The 17,199-nt window shown below is 34.8% G+C and overlaps 1 protein-coding gene across 6 annotated transcripts in view; it reads right to left on the bottom strand.

Annotated features, from left to right (window-relative positions):
- FTO (FTO alpha-ketoglutarate dependent dioxygenase) overlaps positions 1-17,199 on the bottom strand; it is a 250,253-nt gene that overhangs the window by 178,345 nt on the left and 54,709 nt on the right. For all 6 annotated transcript variants that reach the window (XR_012662053.1, XM_075101621.1, XM_075101622.1 and 3 more), the window contains 3 exons: positions 11,853-11,996; positions 3,663-3,742; positions 1,883-2,026 (listed from right to left, as the gene is read on the bottom strand). Coding sequence is in view for 5 of the 6 variants with exons in the window: in XM_075101621.1 (XP_074957722.1) it covers positions 1,883-2,026; positions 3,663-3,742; positions 11,853-11,996 (368 nt within the window). In the remaining variant the exon portion in view is untranslated. The remainder of the gene's footprint in view (positions 1-1,882; positions 2,027-3,662; positions 3,743-11,852; positions 11,997-17,199) is intronic.

The raw sequence follows: 17,199 nt of genomic DNA, 5'->3' as shown, positions 1-17,199 counted from the left end.
AATGTTTTCACTTCAGTAATGTTTGAAAAAGAAACATGTCTTTACCACAGTGATAAGCCATTAATAATTTTGTCTACTTGTGCAGCAAATAAATGAAATTTAAATAGCACTTTAACATACAGACATAGAGAATTTATCCTTCAAGTGAAGAGGTGATTTTGGGAAAAAGAATTAAAAAAAAAAAGACACGTGTGGGTATTCTCTTTTCAAATGAAATATAGATCCAATGTGTCTACTAAGTCTATGTGCACAATATGTACAAGTTAAACAATTATTTCTGTTATAGTACATATGCATAACAGGAAACATCCCTGTATGTCACATAGCAAAATTATTCAGGTGACTGCAAACACCAGGGGCTAGTCTCTCACCTGATGTAAATGACACATGCCTTTGATGTCAAAGGACGCGTGCAAATTTACACCAGCTGTGCACGTGGACCTAGCTATGCAAACCACATATGCGTATAGTTTTATGGACTGAGCCTGACTAATGTTTTGTAAAGCCCTGCATGCATTAGACTTCTTTAAATTGCTCTAGGAGCTGTTTTGCTGAAAGTAAAGGGTGCAAATCTTTTGCCATCACTATACTTAATATTACCAACTGTAAACACAATACAGATAAGAACGTGTTCTACAAGGTTTCGGTAACAATACACAATATTATACTCCTCAGCAGATAGAAATTTAAACAGTTTACACAAATTCTAATTTGAGTGAAAATTACCTGTGTTCTATATGTCTCCTAAGAGTGATCATACTTCTCTCAGTAGAAATACAGAACAGCTATTTAAAAATGTCTGAATATAGGCATGCTGTAAAAAAACACTGATATTTAAGGAAAAAATTTGTTTAGAAGTTTGTATTAACTGGTTGCTATAGCCATTTTTAAAGAGAGATTATCATCAGTGCTTTACAGTTAGGAAAAGCTGAAAGCTTTGCTCCAGGTAGAAGGACAGCTTTCCAGAGCAGCTAAACAATCTGTCATTTTAAATTCCCAATACATAGCTTTACATTTTCTTTAATTTTAAAGAAAGAAAGAAAAAAAAAAAGAAGTCATACATCCAGCATATTCATAAACACTACCCTTGTAAGAAGACCCAGTCCATTGTGTCACACTCCTGACTCTATCCAATAACAGAGAATAAAATTACAATTTTTTTGTGACAGTGCCTACCAGCAGTTATATCTATATGTAAGTCACAGTAGTTATACCGCAGGAGAAATAACCTCCTCCCACAGTTTCCCAAATTACTGTCTGATATTTTCAGTTCATTTGTCAAATCAATGTGTTCTTAATACCCCAGATCTGCTTCAAACAAGAAAGCACTACCAGATTCAGTGGAATCCTGTGAAAGTGCATTGTTACACTTGCATATTTTGCAGCACAGAATGACCTATTTAAATATGAACCTCACAAAGTTTTCCACTCTATTTTCTTCAGAATATACTTCAAAGCGCATACTCACAACTGTCACACTTGGCATTGTGGTAAAAACTTGGTTCAACACCTGACAAACAGCTGAAAAAATCTTACCTGCTCTTTCCCTCTATTTTTTTTCTCTCCCTTTTTGTTAGAGAAGTACTAAAGTAGTTTGGTTTGTCCACCACACTATCAGATTTAGTGTAATCTTCCTGAAACTACTCTTTTACTCTACCAGCAGAATGATTAAGAAGGAAAAATGAAAACTTCATAGGAATGAAAGTATCAATCCAAATTAATCCCAATTACTGTATGCAAGTAAAAAAGTAATAAAAAACACATTTCAAACTTATACAGAGCAATGCCTTGTGAGTGGCTGAACACAACTGCCATGAACTCCATGAGCAGACTGCACATCTCAAGAATCTGGCTGAAGTATTTCCAGTGCAGATCATCTCACCTCATTATGTATTTCTTCTGATTGTTTTATAACTGCGGTTTCCAGTGATTTCAAAGATAAAACCTTTGAATCAGAATCAGTCTTTAAATTCTGGAGTGCGAGTTCACACTGTCCAAATATGTATTCCAATGTTCCTCTTGAACACTATAAAGATACAATAAAAAAAATTACATATAGTCACTTCAGAACATATGTATTTCTCTAAGATACTGAACTATTTGCTTCTGAAATAATCAAAGTGAAGGAGCAAAAGGGAATTATTTCTATAACTTTATTTCATGATCTTTTAAAAGCGTAATGCCTCCTGGATTGTCTATATAGTTACTGATGTAAATTATGCAAAAGCTTAATCCATCAGACATCTAGCCAACCAGTACAGCATAGACTGAAAGGAGAAAGAATTCCTTTTAAATTTAGTTTTAAAATATGGCATACAAAAACATGGCCATACTTTCCATTACTTCCTGGCAAGTTTTTGACAGTATTTCAGAATCAGTTGTATTTGACTAGTTGTATGGGCTCCCAGAAACACTAAAATGGAGTTCCATATCCAGTCTGAGAGTTGTTTGCTTACAAGGTATAGAGAATATGAACAAAACAAATTTGCACTTCCAGGCATTTTATTTTGTTTTCATTAAATTTCCTTCAATATAAGAAGGAAATCTATAAAATCCTTTTGAAACAAAAGAAAATAAGACATTTACATCTTTTAAATATTTTCAATTACGTACCTGTACCTTTACTTAAATTTCCAGGAATCATCTTGAATAAGAACCCCCTGTTCTCATATTCTTTGTAAAAAAAATATTCCATAGTATACAACTCGAAGTCACAACAGTTTACAAAAACAAAGCATAATCACTTAATAGAGAAGCTTTTCATACTGTGAAATTAGGTGTGCATTTTCCTGTAAAAGTAACTCAGGGACAGGAGCAGCAGGTCAGAGCACTCTTAAAATAAGAAATGAAAAATATAGGATTATTTCTTTTAAAAGGCACAGTTCATGCAAGCAGAGTGTGTATTTGTTTGAAAGTGGTAATTGTAATTTTTTAAAATATCTTTTTACAATACAGTCTATTTTTATTTTTCTGTATGTTTTCCCATTAGAATACTACATAAGCAAAACTGCTGATAACACCATGGAAAGGAATAAGGGGGACAGGTCTAGTAAAAAAAATTTTTAAAAAGACAAAAAAGGCATCTTAGCACTTGAAAATATCAGGCTGAAGCCTTGTTATCTCAGAACAACCCTGAGACAAGGGACTCTGGATCACTTTTCTGCTTTGTCAATCCTCAGATGCATAGAAGAATCCAATTTAAAGCATCCTCATGGCTGCTTTTAGTTGTTCTGATCTCCTAATGGCCATTTTTGAAAGTGGACTCCGCTGACATATGTTTTGAGTATTTCTATCTCATCATGAATATTGCCTTTCAACAAGGACCAGGATATGAACACAGCAATAAAAGTTTTAAAACATTTCAAGTAAAAATACAGTTGTGTTTACATTTCATCAGTAATCCATGAGGTGTGGTGTAGCACATCCTTAAGTCATATCTTGTATGCCTGTGAGTTTAGCCAAACTACCAATACAGAAACAAGTGAACCTCAATCCAAAAATAAACAAATAGCAGTTGTTCAAGAAAACAGTCTGAGTCTCAAGCATAACTGTTACCTACAGTTCACATACAGTCTGCGTACAACAACATGATGTATACAGTACCAGAATCCCCAGAATCGGTTTTATGAATGACCGAACAGCAAACCAGTTTTGATACTTACATCTGCCACTCTGTGAGTTGAGCTGAATCGAGGTGAAAAACCAGCCAGAACACAGTGCTGATGTGTCATATTGAGATCATCTAGAGACAGATTAGAAAACCTTAAGTACAGGGAAAAAATTATACTTAATAAAACTTATTCTGGCTAAATATGAATTTAAAACACTATGTTAAACATTTGAAGAAAAAACAGAGAATTCAGTCAGATAGTACTATCTTCATAGAGCTCTAATGTTTAGCAGAGCATGATAGCTAGTCACTGTCCTAGTGTTACAAAGATCTCTATTCATATAAGTTTTCTCCCAGTTTATATGGTTTAGAAGTAGCATTTTCCCACTCCTTACAGGAAAAGTTCAACTAAACAAATTAATTCTTTCAAAGCTGAGGATCATTATAAACAGACTACTCAGAAATTACAATATCTTTTCTCAAAAATCACTAAATACTGACATTTCTTGAAAAAAAAGAAACAAAGATAAAGAAAAAAGTCAGAGACATATTATTTCATCTTTTTATCTGAAACTTATCTGAAGTTCTCCCTTCAGCTCAGAGCCAAGAAACTGGGAACACAGAAAGCACAATCTGCTCAAAGACCTGTCTCCAAAGAATTTCAGTTGTGACTTTCTTGTCGCCTGCCAGAGGGCTGTCATGGACTTGAGTTCACAAACTGAGAAACAAACCAACCCACAAACCTCTGTAGATGGAATCTACTTGGTTGCCATCAGAGTTTTGTCAAAATTATCATAACTGAAGAACACTTGAATTCTGACAAATTAGCCCTTTACATTGAAAACCATCCAGCAAGTGCTTTCAATTCAAACCGTTTTGGTGTTAAAATTATGCTGCTCTCTCAACCTTAACAAGAAATTCTGGAAAATCTATCAAAAATTTCTGTAAAATCACTCCTGGGTTATAGTTTTGTAAGAGACTAAAAAAAAAATACAAAACTAGGTGACTTGAAGTGTCACCAAGCAACAAACCACCACAGACAAAATCAGAACAGAACAGGAAGAGATACCTACAAGATACTAGTTAAGTTGGAGTCGTATTTTCAACAATATCTATTGTTTCAGGGGATTTAGCTCCAGTCATCTTAATACGGCATGATGAGAAATTATCAAGCTTCATCCTTCCATCACATAATTTCTCTTTAAGAGATCAATATTTGCACATCTGAAACCTGACATCCCAGGTTCCTACTAATTTTTGAAAATGCTCTTCTGACCATAATGACACACTGAAAAGAACACAGGTGTGAGGTTTAATGGTATTCTCTTTATTACTGAAAAATGGTATGCTCTAAAACTTTTATGTTACCTTCCAACGAGTCTGAAACTTTAAAACTGAGAAAAGTCTAATGAATAAGAATTCAGAAAAATGTCCGAATTTATCCTAGTTCTAAGAACAGTGTCTTCTTTTTATAAATTTTATAAACAACTATTAACGAAGTTCATACACAAGACAGCAGATAGAATCACAAACTTGAAAAAAAAAAAAAACCAAAACAGAAAAACAATTTCTATAAAGAATAGACAAACAAGTATTATGAAACAGGATTGAACTGCCACTGAGAAAGTTTAGATGGGAGGCTTATTTTCTGCTTGCATGAGGTTTGCAGATAGGTGAAGTTGAAAAGCTTGGAAAAAGCTCCAAAACAAACAAAAGAACATAGGAAAAGTGATTTTTCACATAAACATGGGGGTTAAATCGCATAGAGCCAAGTCTTGCAAGGGCCACAGTACCATATTATCTCTGGACATTGCAATATTTAAATATCATGAACACTTTCAAGAAGAATTGTGACAGAAAACAAACCTAAACACTCCCATCACCCCATTCAGAGCCCATTCATTGTGGTGTGTTTTATGTAGCAAACACAGCATTAAAAGTACTACATTTTGATTTGCACCTTTGTTCAAAACATTGACAAATCTTCCATTGTACATGTCCCCCTTGAAATTGCTTCTGTCTCTAATCCTTTATGACTCTTAGACAGAAGCCTGTAATTTTAATTTAAAAGTTTATAATTCATCTAAAACTGTAGTTGTACAAAAATAGTTGGAGCTTCATGGATTGCATGTCTCAAAGGATATTTGAAAAATACATTCCAGGTCTTAAAAGATTACAGTAAGGATTTGCTTTTCTTTTTCTTCTAAAAATATATTAATTGAAAAGAAAAAGCATTCCTTGTTAAATTGGCCATTGTCCATCTGGCAGAAAAAGCTTTTATTCAGATGCAGAAACTACATCAAGATTTTTAGTTTGGTTTTAGAGCCAAACCAAAACTGTTACCTTCGTTGGACACCCATGTCAAAACTACCACAGCACTCTCGTGGTTTTAGGTAAAACACAATACATATGGAGTTAACATCAGTTTTACATGACTAAATACTGAGCAGTGAGGTTTGGAAAACCAAAACACAGTGCCTCCAAGAGCACCTAAAAAACAAGGAGACTATTTCCTGCATACATGTATTATGGCAAAACATGCATACCTGTATATGGCAAAATCTGTACTTCTTTTAAATGGGTTGTTGAATTCTTTTATTTCTACTACTTTCTGCCCCCTTACAGCCAGATCCCATTATAAGGCTACTATAGCTGAGGCACGATTTAAAAGAAATTAATCACATGTACGATTGTGTACAGGTGGCCAAAGCCACCTTGGAAAACAAAGTTATCAACCTGAAGCCTGTTTAAATAATTTGGAGGTCAGATTTTGACTTTACAGATTAAGTACTAAGAAGTCATAAGAATGTTTAGCAGATGATCTGATTATTTGACACAGAATCTCCAGCTACAGAAACTTCAGATAACACACCTTGTGTAAAACATAGTTACAAAATGCCATTTTTATTTCACACAGATCCTTTTTCCCACACTTGCAGGAAAAAGAAAAAAAACAACCACCAAAAACCAAAACCCAAACAACACAAAACCATCTAAGGTACGTGGTGCTTTAATCCATTTATCCATTCAAGGCCTCTGTAAAGTTGGTAAAAGACAAATAAAAACCTAAGGGTAAGGAGAGCTTAAGGGACTTCCCAAAGTCTGCATGGAAATTCTGTGAGAGAAGCAGGCTTACAGCTCCTAAAACTAATGCTGCTGGTTTTAGCACCTGACCATCTACTATGAGATGCAGGCTATTATTTTCTGTGTGGATCCCCTTAGCAGACAAGCTTCTCTCTGATTTCCTGCTATTTACAGCCAGCAGATACATTCTGGAATTTGGATGCTGCACGTTCTATTTTAAATTGTATGAGCAAGTTCATGCCATAGATCTTTCTGTCCCTCCCCCGTACAGACTTCTGCCCTCCTGTTCTTTTCTCAGATAGATCCCTCCCAGCACAGACTCTCAGAACTGTCCTCCCCACTGCTTGAAACCACTGCCTGTTCCTCTCTCTCCTCTCTGACCCTGTTCTTCTCAGTCCCTGTCCTGGCTCTGTCCACATCTCACTGCATGCTTTCTTCTAGACAGCTGAATTACCTGGGCATCAACAGCAGAAACACTGAAAGCCCTGTGCTTGTATAGCGTTTTTCAAAAGAATGGACTAATGGACATGTGTATGTATATACACTTAACTAACGTATGTATATGCAACTAATCCTACTACTTAACTAATTACCTGAGCACCAGTGAGGTGAGGAGCCAAAGCAGTCAGAGAGGAACAATGAATGTAAACCCGTATGTCACCGCAGACTATTAAGACATAACAGATACAAGACAGAAAGAAAGGAAATTAATTCTTAGCCAATCCTTACTGAAACGCGGAGGGACTGAAGGCCCAAAACTTATTCCTTCTAGGTAAAGTACTTCCCAGGGAAACACAAAGCACAACAGAAAACGCTTTCAGAATTAGCAACAGGTGTTTATATCATCTTTTCTGTCTTCTTTCAAATGTTCTTCCTGAACTTTTTAGACAGTTGTCTTTTTGTCATCTATTTCAAGAAGCAGATAAAAGTGGGGCTTAAAGCACTGGCAAAAGCTTTGATATTCTAAACACCACAAATATCTCCAAAAGTGAAATGGACTTGCGCTATTAGTTTTCTTAACAACCATAAACAAATAATTTTCTTTTTAACCATATTACAGTGTAATTTTCAAAAGCACTAAAATGCTTTTCCACCATTTCCAATTCTACTTGTTCCCAACTGCACACAATGCTTCAACAGAAGAAAACCTAACCAAACAAATTTTACTGAAGGTATGTCAACAAAAAGCACCAGAAAGGTATGTCTCCTTCCCCAAGAAGTTATGGGTCAATGGAATACTACATTCACAACAGAAAGCTAGATGGATGATCTGTCCCTGATTAAGAAATACTTTAGTTTTTAAACAAGAAAAGTGTGCACAAACACAACACAGAGTGAATTAAAAGACTGAACTAAACAAACAAACAAAACCCCCAAAAACGTCTGGGATTTGCCAGACTTCATGATCAAAGTTTGGTAACAACAAATATCTTTTTCTGGGGTTCAAAGTCTTAATAATCAAGGCATACAGCATTTGGATTAAATGTGGACTCTGGAAAATAAAAAAAAAGGGGGGTTAAAAAACTCCAACACATTCAAGATGCTAGAGAGCAAAGAGGGTTCAAGTTATTTCGTGGAAACAGAAGCAGATTAAGTGTCTAGAAATAGTTTAATGAGCCACTGTATACATGTGGAAGTGTTTCCATTAAATACTTATCTTTAACCACAAGCCAACCTCTGCAATGTGTGCACTCTACTTCTGGTTTGTTATGAAAATAATTTTTTGATGCTTCTTGAACTGTAATTTGCTGGGGGAGTGAAGGGGTATAAGATTCCAAGTTCATCTTCATGCTGTTTTAAAACCCTACCCTTCAAGCAAGAGCTTGATCTATGGGAAACAGCTGCAGAAAAGTAAATCTCCCTTTGAAAAAGTCCCAGAATGTATTTTTCTTAAGTATGTTTTGAAGTCACAGTTGGAAAATTAGTGAAAATTGTAAATCTGCTTGCAAACCTGGTCATGTCTAAGTCAAAGATTAGGGGAAAGATTCCAATTTATTAGTAAGACCATGACAACCCTGGTTAACATGCTCTAGGACAGAGCAGATGGGGCCCTTTGCTCACCTCCACGCGTTTTGGATTTATTGCATGCACCCAACACGTTTCATATTAGACACCCCTTGACTGTGTACCTGAGACAGCAGGGTTCAGTACGCACTTCCTCTGCAGACCAATATATTATTCTAAATTGAACTAAAGTGTTTCCATTTCATGAATGATATAAAGTTCAGATTTGAGTTTTTAGGCAGCAGATTTGCAATCATTCATCAGATCCTTTTTCTTCACATTAGGAAAAGTAAGAAAAAAAAATCTGTCTCACTCAAAGTAATTTTGGATTTTGTTTAGTTTTGTTTAAACAAAATGCATTTATGTTATTGTAATAGCTTACTTAAAGGATGGATTTGATCGCCTAATGTTTAGTACTAACATACACTTAAATTATGGTTTATGATTTCATCCGAAGAGGGCTGCTGAGAATGCAAGTGTAAAATTATATTTTAAGACTGCATTTTACTAAAATTCTACACAGAATAACAAAAAACATTTTATAGAGCCAATGAAGAGAGGAACATGAACATTACTAAATGTCTACTAGAAATGCTAAAAGACACCCTCCATCTTTTTGTTACTTTGATATAACCATTGATCAGGATTTACAAGTTACTGTAATTGTACATTACCATCAGAAATACTAATTTACCACATTTTCTTATCTGAGATTTTTGTGTACAGTATTAGGAAATAGTTGGGGTATTACAGGTACAGGAACTGATAGGACCTGACTGTTTTATTATAAGCAACATACTGAATTTGACATTTCAGTATTTTACAATATTCATATGAAGCAGTAACCACTATACCATTTCAGCAACTGAAGAACAGACCTACGGAGTTGCTAAGTTTTTTTGCTAGAGTTGGATGAGTCAATGGTAGTTAGAAAGAGTACACAGCCCTACCAATCAGTCCCTGCACATCAACAGCTGCTACTAGCTGCAGTACTCTTAACATTGTGTCTTCTAGATGCCTTGCATACTGCTGCCACTGCTTTTAAAATAATGTCAGCAAGAAGTCTCTGCTTACTGAAATGAGTTTCTAGAATGTATGATGTATAAAGGCACAAGATAAATTAATTTTAAATTAGCTTCTTTATTATCAAGTTACTTTTTATAGTCTTTAATATTTTATCTTTTAGATGGCATCCTCAAGATGCGTCCTCTTAAAAGTCAGTTTAAAAAAAATAATCTGAACAGTAAAAGATACACTAAAACTGTATACGTCCACTTACACTGTCTTTCACTTCAAGTGAAAATGATAAAGGCAATTCTGCTTCACATAGTTATCTAATAAAAGGGCCAGTTTGAGGATACTGTCTCAGACTGTATAAGAATTTTTTTGAGTAATTGAAAAAAAAAATATAAAGGCTATGAAAATGCAGAAGAGATGATCAAACACCTGGCCTACAGAGCTCAGATCTGTAGCTCTCCACAAAGTATTAGTAAGAAAGTGATTTAAACATCATCTTCAAACGAATGTTTAATATATCCTTTGTTTCCATCTAAACATGATCATGATGTTATGTGTCAAACTAGCTTTCTGACCCACCCTTCATATAGCATCCCTGAGAATACTTTAGTTACTGTACATAAATTCCATCGAGGAATAAAAAATGTCCTTATGATCTGGTAACTCAGTCAAGTACAATCTACAGTATTTTGCAATAAAAATACTCTAGTTAGACCCCTTCTTTTAATACTTGCTTTCTGATTCTGTTGCCCAGCAAAGCTGTGTATGCACAAACTTTCCAGTCAGGAAGGATTAGAGAAGAAGTTTACTTGATGCCTGAACTGCTACCACACAAAAATGGATTAACAATTCCCTTTCTAGGAATGTTTAGCTGCCACTTAGACTTCACTTTCACATAAGAAATGTCTCATTTTTCCCTCCAGGCTGCTATTCTATATGCTCACAAAAACATAAAAAAAAGGCACATCCGCAGCACTGTGCCAAAGGATCTCACATCTTACCACTTGATCTGTTCATGTCTAAACACACTTAAGAGCACAGACAGTCCAGTTGTTTTACACAAGATACTTTACTGATGGCAGCGAGCAGGATTTGATGAATTAACTAAGAACAAGGACTGGTATGTGTTTTTTAAGATTGCCCACAAATGTATTCCTTGTAGTAAATAAACTGTTTTCATATTAGTTGGAAGATAAAAAGTGAAAGGTAAAAGTGAAAAGACTGTTCAGCCCAATAAGTTGGTAGCGCTACAGGTCATTCTAGGGCTGTTCATGGTGTCTACCTTCCAAGTCACAAACACATAAACAGGGAATACTGCAGGTGCTCTTGCTCTTCAACGATGATGTCTGTCAAGCCAAGCCACTCTCAGAAAAACAGGGTGATGTCAGAAGCGTTGTTCATGTTTTGAGTTTCATGATTTATAACTAAATTTATTTAAACAAAAATGGTAACTAAGCGAAACACAAAAAAGAAAGCAACAGATTTTGTGTCAACAAACCTTAGCCACAGTTCTGGCCTCGTTTCTTTAAATGGAAAAACCTTAGCGTGTGAGCTCAGCTGCTCACATAAATGAACTCAATTTAATTTTCTTTTTTTAATCCTCTACACTTGATACATTGATACATTGAGACTCACTCTTGGAATATGACAGCTCTGTTCATTATGATCTTTGTATGATCCCACTAGAAAATAGCATGTTTGAATATACACATGGAAAACTGTAGCAGGAGAGAAGTGTCAGACGCTCACAGTTGCTCAGTAAAACTGCATTAAGAATAGAAAAAGGAATCAGCATCTTGAAGGATGGAACAGATACAGCTCAACTCCTCACAAGACCTTGGGAAATTCTGCTTATGGCCTAAAGCCTGATTTGGACTAGCAATTCTGCTTGCACAACAGACAGAAAAGGCTGAAAAAGAATACTTCCTTTCTTAGCTGTGAAGTGAGAAACATTAGGAAAAAATGTTCCCCAAAATACACTGGTAGGAAGAATTTATTATACACTCTAGCCAGATTTCATGTCTTTCTAAACAAGGAAAGTCCTAACTGAAAGGTAGGTATGATAATCTATGTTAAAATAAGCGTCATTTTCTCTGTTTTCAACAAGAAGTTCACCTTCTGAGCCCTGCAAAATTACCAAGCATCAAGTAGAAGTCTCCTTGGTGAAGTGGTATTGCTAATCCAGGTGTATCTATGTCCCATGCTACCTTCAAGCCTATGTGCCAAACAGCTGGGTCTCTTCCCTTCAGTTTTTGTTCATTACTTTCTTCCACAGCTGAACCTTTAAAGAGAGAGAAGGAAAAACACCACAAAGGCAACAGACAAGGTGAGAACCATAAAATACAAAATCTGGTCTAACAATACAGTCAATGATATCCCACACTGGTACAATCTTAACAGGCTTAAACTTTCTATAATCTCCATTTGGTATAATCACCTTCTCCAAATTCAAAAGTACATAATACATAAATAAAAAAAGCCGTATGAGTTCAAGAATTTCTTGCAGCCAACTTTACCAAGATGAAAATTTCATGTTAACTACAAAGTAAAGGCATATCAATGCAGTTTGTAATGGACTCAAGTTTTTCTGAAGTTCTCAAGTATATGTAATGGGAGTTTTAGTTAATCTTCACTCTCAATTTTTTTTTAAATATTAGTAAAACTATAAGTATAGAAGAAAAAAGAATAAAATACAGCAACATTGATATAAAAGTAGATAACTTCTGAAAGAATTTCAAGTCATAAACTGCCAAAGAATTTTATTAACAATCTCATTTGTTTATGTACTTGCAATTTCAGCAACTCATAAACTGAGGCAAAGTAAAGTGAAATAACAGGCACAAAACACAATCTAGACCAACAAAGTTGAGCGAATCTTGGAATCATATCTGCCATTATTTTCTCAAAATTATTAGTCAAACATGCTAGATGACATGAGCAAGACCCAACATAGCTTCAATACATTTGTCACAACATTTTTCTTATCATTAAGCAACATGAATGTGTGGAGCTTGGGGAGAAAATAATCCACTGCATAGAAATAGTATTTAGAGCTTAATCCCTCAGAACTATTTTCATAAGCTTACTTCACTGCAGTATAAATTGAAAGATACAGTCAGCATTTATAACAAGGTATTTGGCAGCTATAGTATAACAGTTTTATGGCTAAAGTAACAGAGCATTTTGACAGAGGGAGGATGAAGTTTTAATAAGCAGTTGGCACAGAATGGCAGTGAACAGTTAGAAATCATCAACTATGTGGCATGCCTAATTATTGCTTATAGGTTAGTAACTGCGTATGTCCATTTCATTGTCCATTATAAATGTGCTTTCATGTAATAATTTTTGAAATTTTTGCCTTCATTTAATTCTAGAATGAAAATACTGAAATAAAGATTTATAACTCTTATTATAATATGCACATGTAAAAAGTGACCTTGAACTCACACTTTCAAAATATTCAAGTCATTCATCTCACATGGTTACTGCAACATTTGTTTAGTTGGGAGTAGCCTTTAACAATTAGTAAAATGTCTTAATTTTCTATGGCAATTAAATATTGCCTAAATTCAGGAAGCAGAGAGCCAAAACCTTTTAAAAAGCCAATCTAAAGTTCTTAGTTAAAACTCCTACTGTAAATTCTGTCCCTGTATTTCCTCCCTCCACTGCTGCAGTTTTCATCCAGTTGAAGCTTTGGCTCAGGACCAGCTCTAGGCCTTTCTATCAAGCAGTACACAAATGAGAAAACAAGAGCTAGCAAATACTCAGAAAAATCAATACTAAAGTCTTCAAGGAGCTTTAATATTTTCTGCCCTGTTCAGATAAATCGTAACTTAATTTAAGAAAAATGTTTTCTGAAAGCTGCAAATAGGATGGCTTTCAAGGCATTTTTAATGCAATACATCATGGATATTATAAAAAGAGGTAACCTTTCTGGGTTAACTCTCTCTGTTATGCTGCTTTCCTATTCGCTTTGGCAGCAGCACTGTTCACAATATGGCACCAATAAAATATAGAACTACAATCAGAGACAGCAATCTCAATCAAAGTTTCCTGGGGTCTCCTCATAAATCCAGCACCTTTGGAATGTGCTCGTTAAAATGACTTATTTTTTGCAGTTTGATAAATTTTTTATTGCTTAAGTACAGAGTTCAAATGTAGCTCACAGACTCCTTTTCTATATATTCTCAATTATTGCACCTTATAATTATCAGCAGCAATTGAAACTGATTGCTCCTACCATTTTATTTTGGTAACAAATGGAAGCAAGCTGCTACTAGCTTTTAAATGCAAGCTATTCTGAAAGTGAGAGCAAGGGAAAAAAAAGACACCTTAAAATTTGTGGTATATCTCCAGGTAGCACTAACAAACTTTTATGTAAAGAGAAGTTGTTATTAAATCTGTATGTCACACCTCAAGGATGACTGAATGCTGTATATTCCCTGATACCATTACAGTTCCCATTCAAGTGAAAACATTTGGATGCATCTAAACCATAGGTATTTGAGAGTAAATCATGTGGGTCTTGCACATACACAGCACCTTAAGAACATGTATTTATTTTGGAGTAGATCATACAGAAATGGTCAAATGTAGCAGTATTTAATGGAAATACAATAAAACTATCTGCAAATTTGAATTCCATTCATTAAAGATTTATAGATTTTTGCCTGCAAGAAACCTTTACGTTTGCATCCCAAATGAAGTGGTGCAACCAGGTAACAAGCTTACCACAACATAACAACAAAACCTCATCAAAGCTGTAATTAAGGTAGAACTATAAAAGAGAGAATTTAGCTGCAGAAAATTGGCCACAACATTACGCTTCTAACTAGACAGCTCAAATTTCAGAGATGTTCCAGCTCTGAAACCTGATCTTATCAGGTTTGGGTCATGGTTAGGCTCAGAACAACATGAAACTTGTTTTCTCGGATCTAGTCTGGTCATTATTCCACAGCACAGAAAGTGAAAGTAGCCTTGAAAGGTTTCTTTGCTCTTCAGCACCAAAATCTTCAAGAAGAGTTTGAGAGGTTTTTGACACTCTGAAACTTAAATGTTCTCTAGTCAAGTCAAATGGTAACGCCAAACTATATCCTAAATGAAATCTTAAATCAAACATGATTTCTGAGACAACAGAATCATATAGATACAGAAGAAAGGATTATTTTTACAGATTGATTGATTTTTCAAGAATTTAAAGGAATTTGGACACATGGTCAGTGATTAATGAAATACATATAATTATTACTGTCATCCACAGCAATTTATATCTGTTATATGCAAGAAGTGAAGATATATTTTTCTACATATCATTTCCATTCTTTCAACAAGCAATATTTCTGTTACATTATTGACATTAGAAACCATTTAATATAATTGTCCCCCTCCTGTACAAATGACTACTCCATGACTTTTATCCATTAAGCAGTACAAAAAGAGGATTATTGGTCCACTACAAATTTAGATTGACTTCAGTTCTGAACAACTTTTGCAGTTTCAGGATTTTTTTTTTAACCTAGTGAGGAAACAAACAGTGTAGTGAATCGCAATTATTTTTATTCACAGTTGCTGTAGAAATGAAATAGCAGTCATTAGGTTTAGTGCTAGGATATTGCTTCTAACACTGCAGTGTTAAAAACTACAAACATGATTTTACAGAAGAAACAAGTATAAAAGCTCCTTCAAACTCAGATATAACTGCAACTAACTGTAAGTTTGTCAAACTCTTCAATATTACCTTGTCAGCAAACAGAGTCAGTTGTTTAGGACTACAGCAAGTAGGCCTTACAGCATGAAGACAAATAAGATACTGTAAAGAATCTAGAGAAAACTACTTGTCTAACCTCAAACATAGTTTGTGGGAAATCCAGGTAAGAGAAAGATGACACTTCCAGTGACTACATTATTTCCCATCTCCTTTAAGTTGGTAACTGAAACAAGTCTCTACTTCAAAGAACATCTTTAGAACCAACTAGTGCTCTGCTAAGCAATAAAACTTCCTACAAAACTTACAAAGACCTGAGGGGAAAACTATTCATTAGGAAATTTTCACGGATAAAATCCAATTTCTGAAAATGCCCTTACTCCACCAGTATGTGGCTTGCAATTCACTTTTATAAATAAAGCAGGAAATAAAAATGGGTTATTAGCTCACTACATTAAAAACCTGAACGTTTTTACCTTAATACTCTCATGTGATAGGATATTTGTAAGCTAATGTGTTATTAAATATCTGAAGTTGGTCAAAATTTGGAATTCCCATTCCATGGTAAATTCTGAAAGTAAATTCCTTCTGAATAGTCTTAGGGACAGTATAATTGAACACCTATTCCGTAATGTATTCAATTCTGCATATGCACCATGACTACCACTCATGCGCTTTCATGCACTACCCGTTAAAATGAAATTTCCCAAATTTTTGTGAAGGTCTAGTCTTATCACTTAATAACCTACTTTTAACCTAATGTAACATAACACATTTTACTTTAATGTAAATATAAACAAACACTACTCAGATGAGTGTTAAGCAATATGACTATCTTGTTTTGTTGTTAGAAATGTACCTCATTTGAAGTTGCTTTGAAACAGCTTGACATTGGAAACAAGAAAATAAACAATGATACCAATTAGAATATCAGCTTGTTCCGGTATCTTTATGTTGCCTCTCCAATATCTTTTCTGCCATATTAAAAACTGCTTCTACTCCAATTAATAATAATCAAAGTTTCAAACATCGAATTTTCATTATGGCATCCAACACTGAAGAAGCAAACAAGAAAATACAGTTACAGTAGTATCTGTTTCAATACTATTTAATAAGTAGGTATCAAACAAATAATGATATAAAAATGCAAATTAAAGTAAAAAGAAAATCATATAAGCTGAGTTTTGCATCTCTGAAGAGTCCAACAAATGGCTGCCATAATGCAGTAAAGATTGATTGACTTCTAGGGCTCCTGCTGTTCAAAACCTAAAATCCTGGTCTTTCTGCATTTGTGGCAGGAGAGATTGGTACTAGCCATGAAGCTCTGGAATCCTTAGCTTCCCCGTGCTGAGAGGCTACCACAGATTCTCAGTGTTTGGAGTACCACAGAGACCAGCAGGAATCTGAGGAATAGAGAGCTGACAAAAAAATGTGCAAGACCTAGCAGAAAAGAGAGTCAAGCTAGTTTTAACTAAAATCAACATGCTTACTAATGTTTGAATTTCCCACAGAATCAGTGTTTTCTCACAGAAAATTACTAACCCAACTAATCAACATCTTCTAAGGAAAAACTGTTCCATCAAAAAATTTCTGACCATGTCTACTCTTTTTATTATGTCTTCTATAATGATTCTGTGGTATTCTCTATATACTACAATGAGAACTGAACGCTAACTCAATGTTAACTGAATTAATGGAGTAAGCACTAATAAAAGATACTGGCATATAAAGCAAAGACGTTTATGGAAAACAGGAAGGGGATTCCAGATACGATTCTACA

The sequence above is a fragment of the Phalacrocorax aristotelis genome, chromosome 8 (assembly GCF_949628215.1).
Source record: "Phalacrocorax aristotelis chromosome 8, bGulAri2.1, whole genome shotgun sequence".
NCBI classification, from domain to species: Eukaryota; Metazoa; Chordata; class Aves; order Suliformes; family Phalacrocoracidae; genus Phalacrocorax; species Phalacrocorax aristotelis.
Note: the sequence above shows the minus strand (reverse complement) of the source record. Positions and strands in the feature narration are given on the sequence as shown.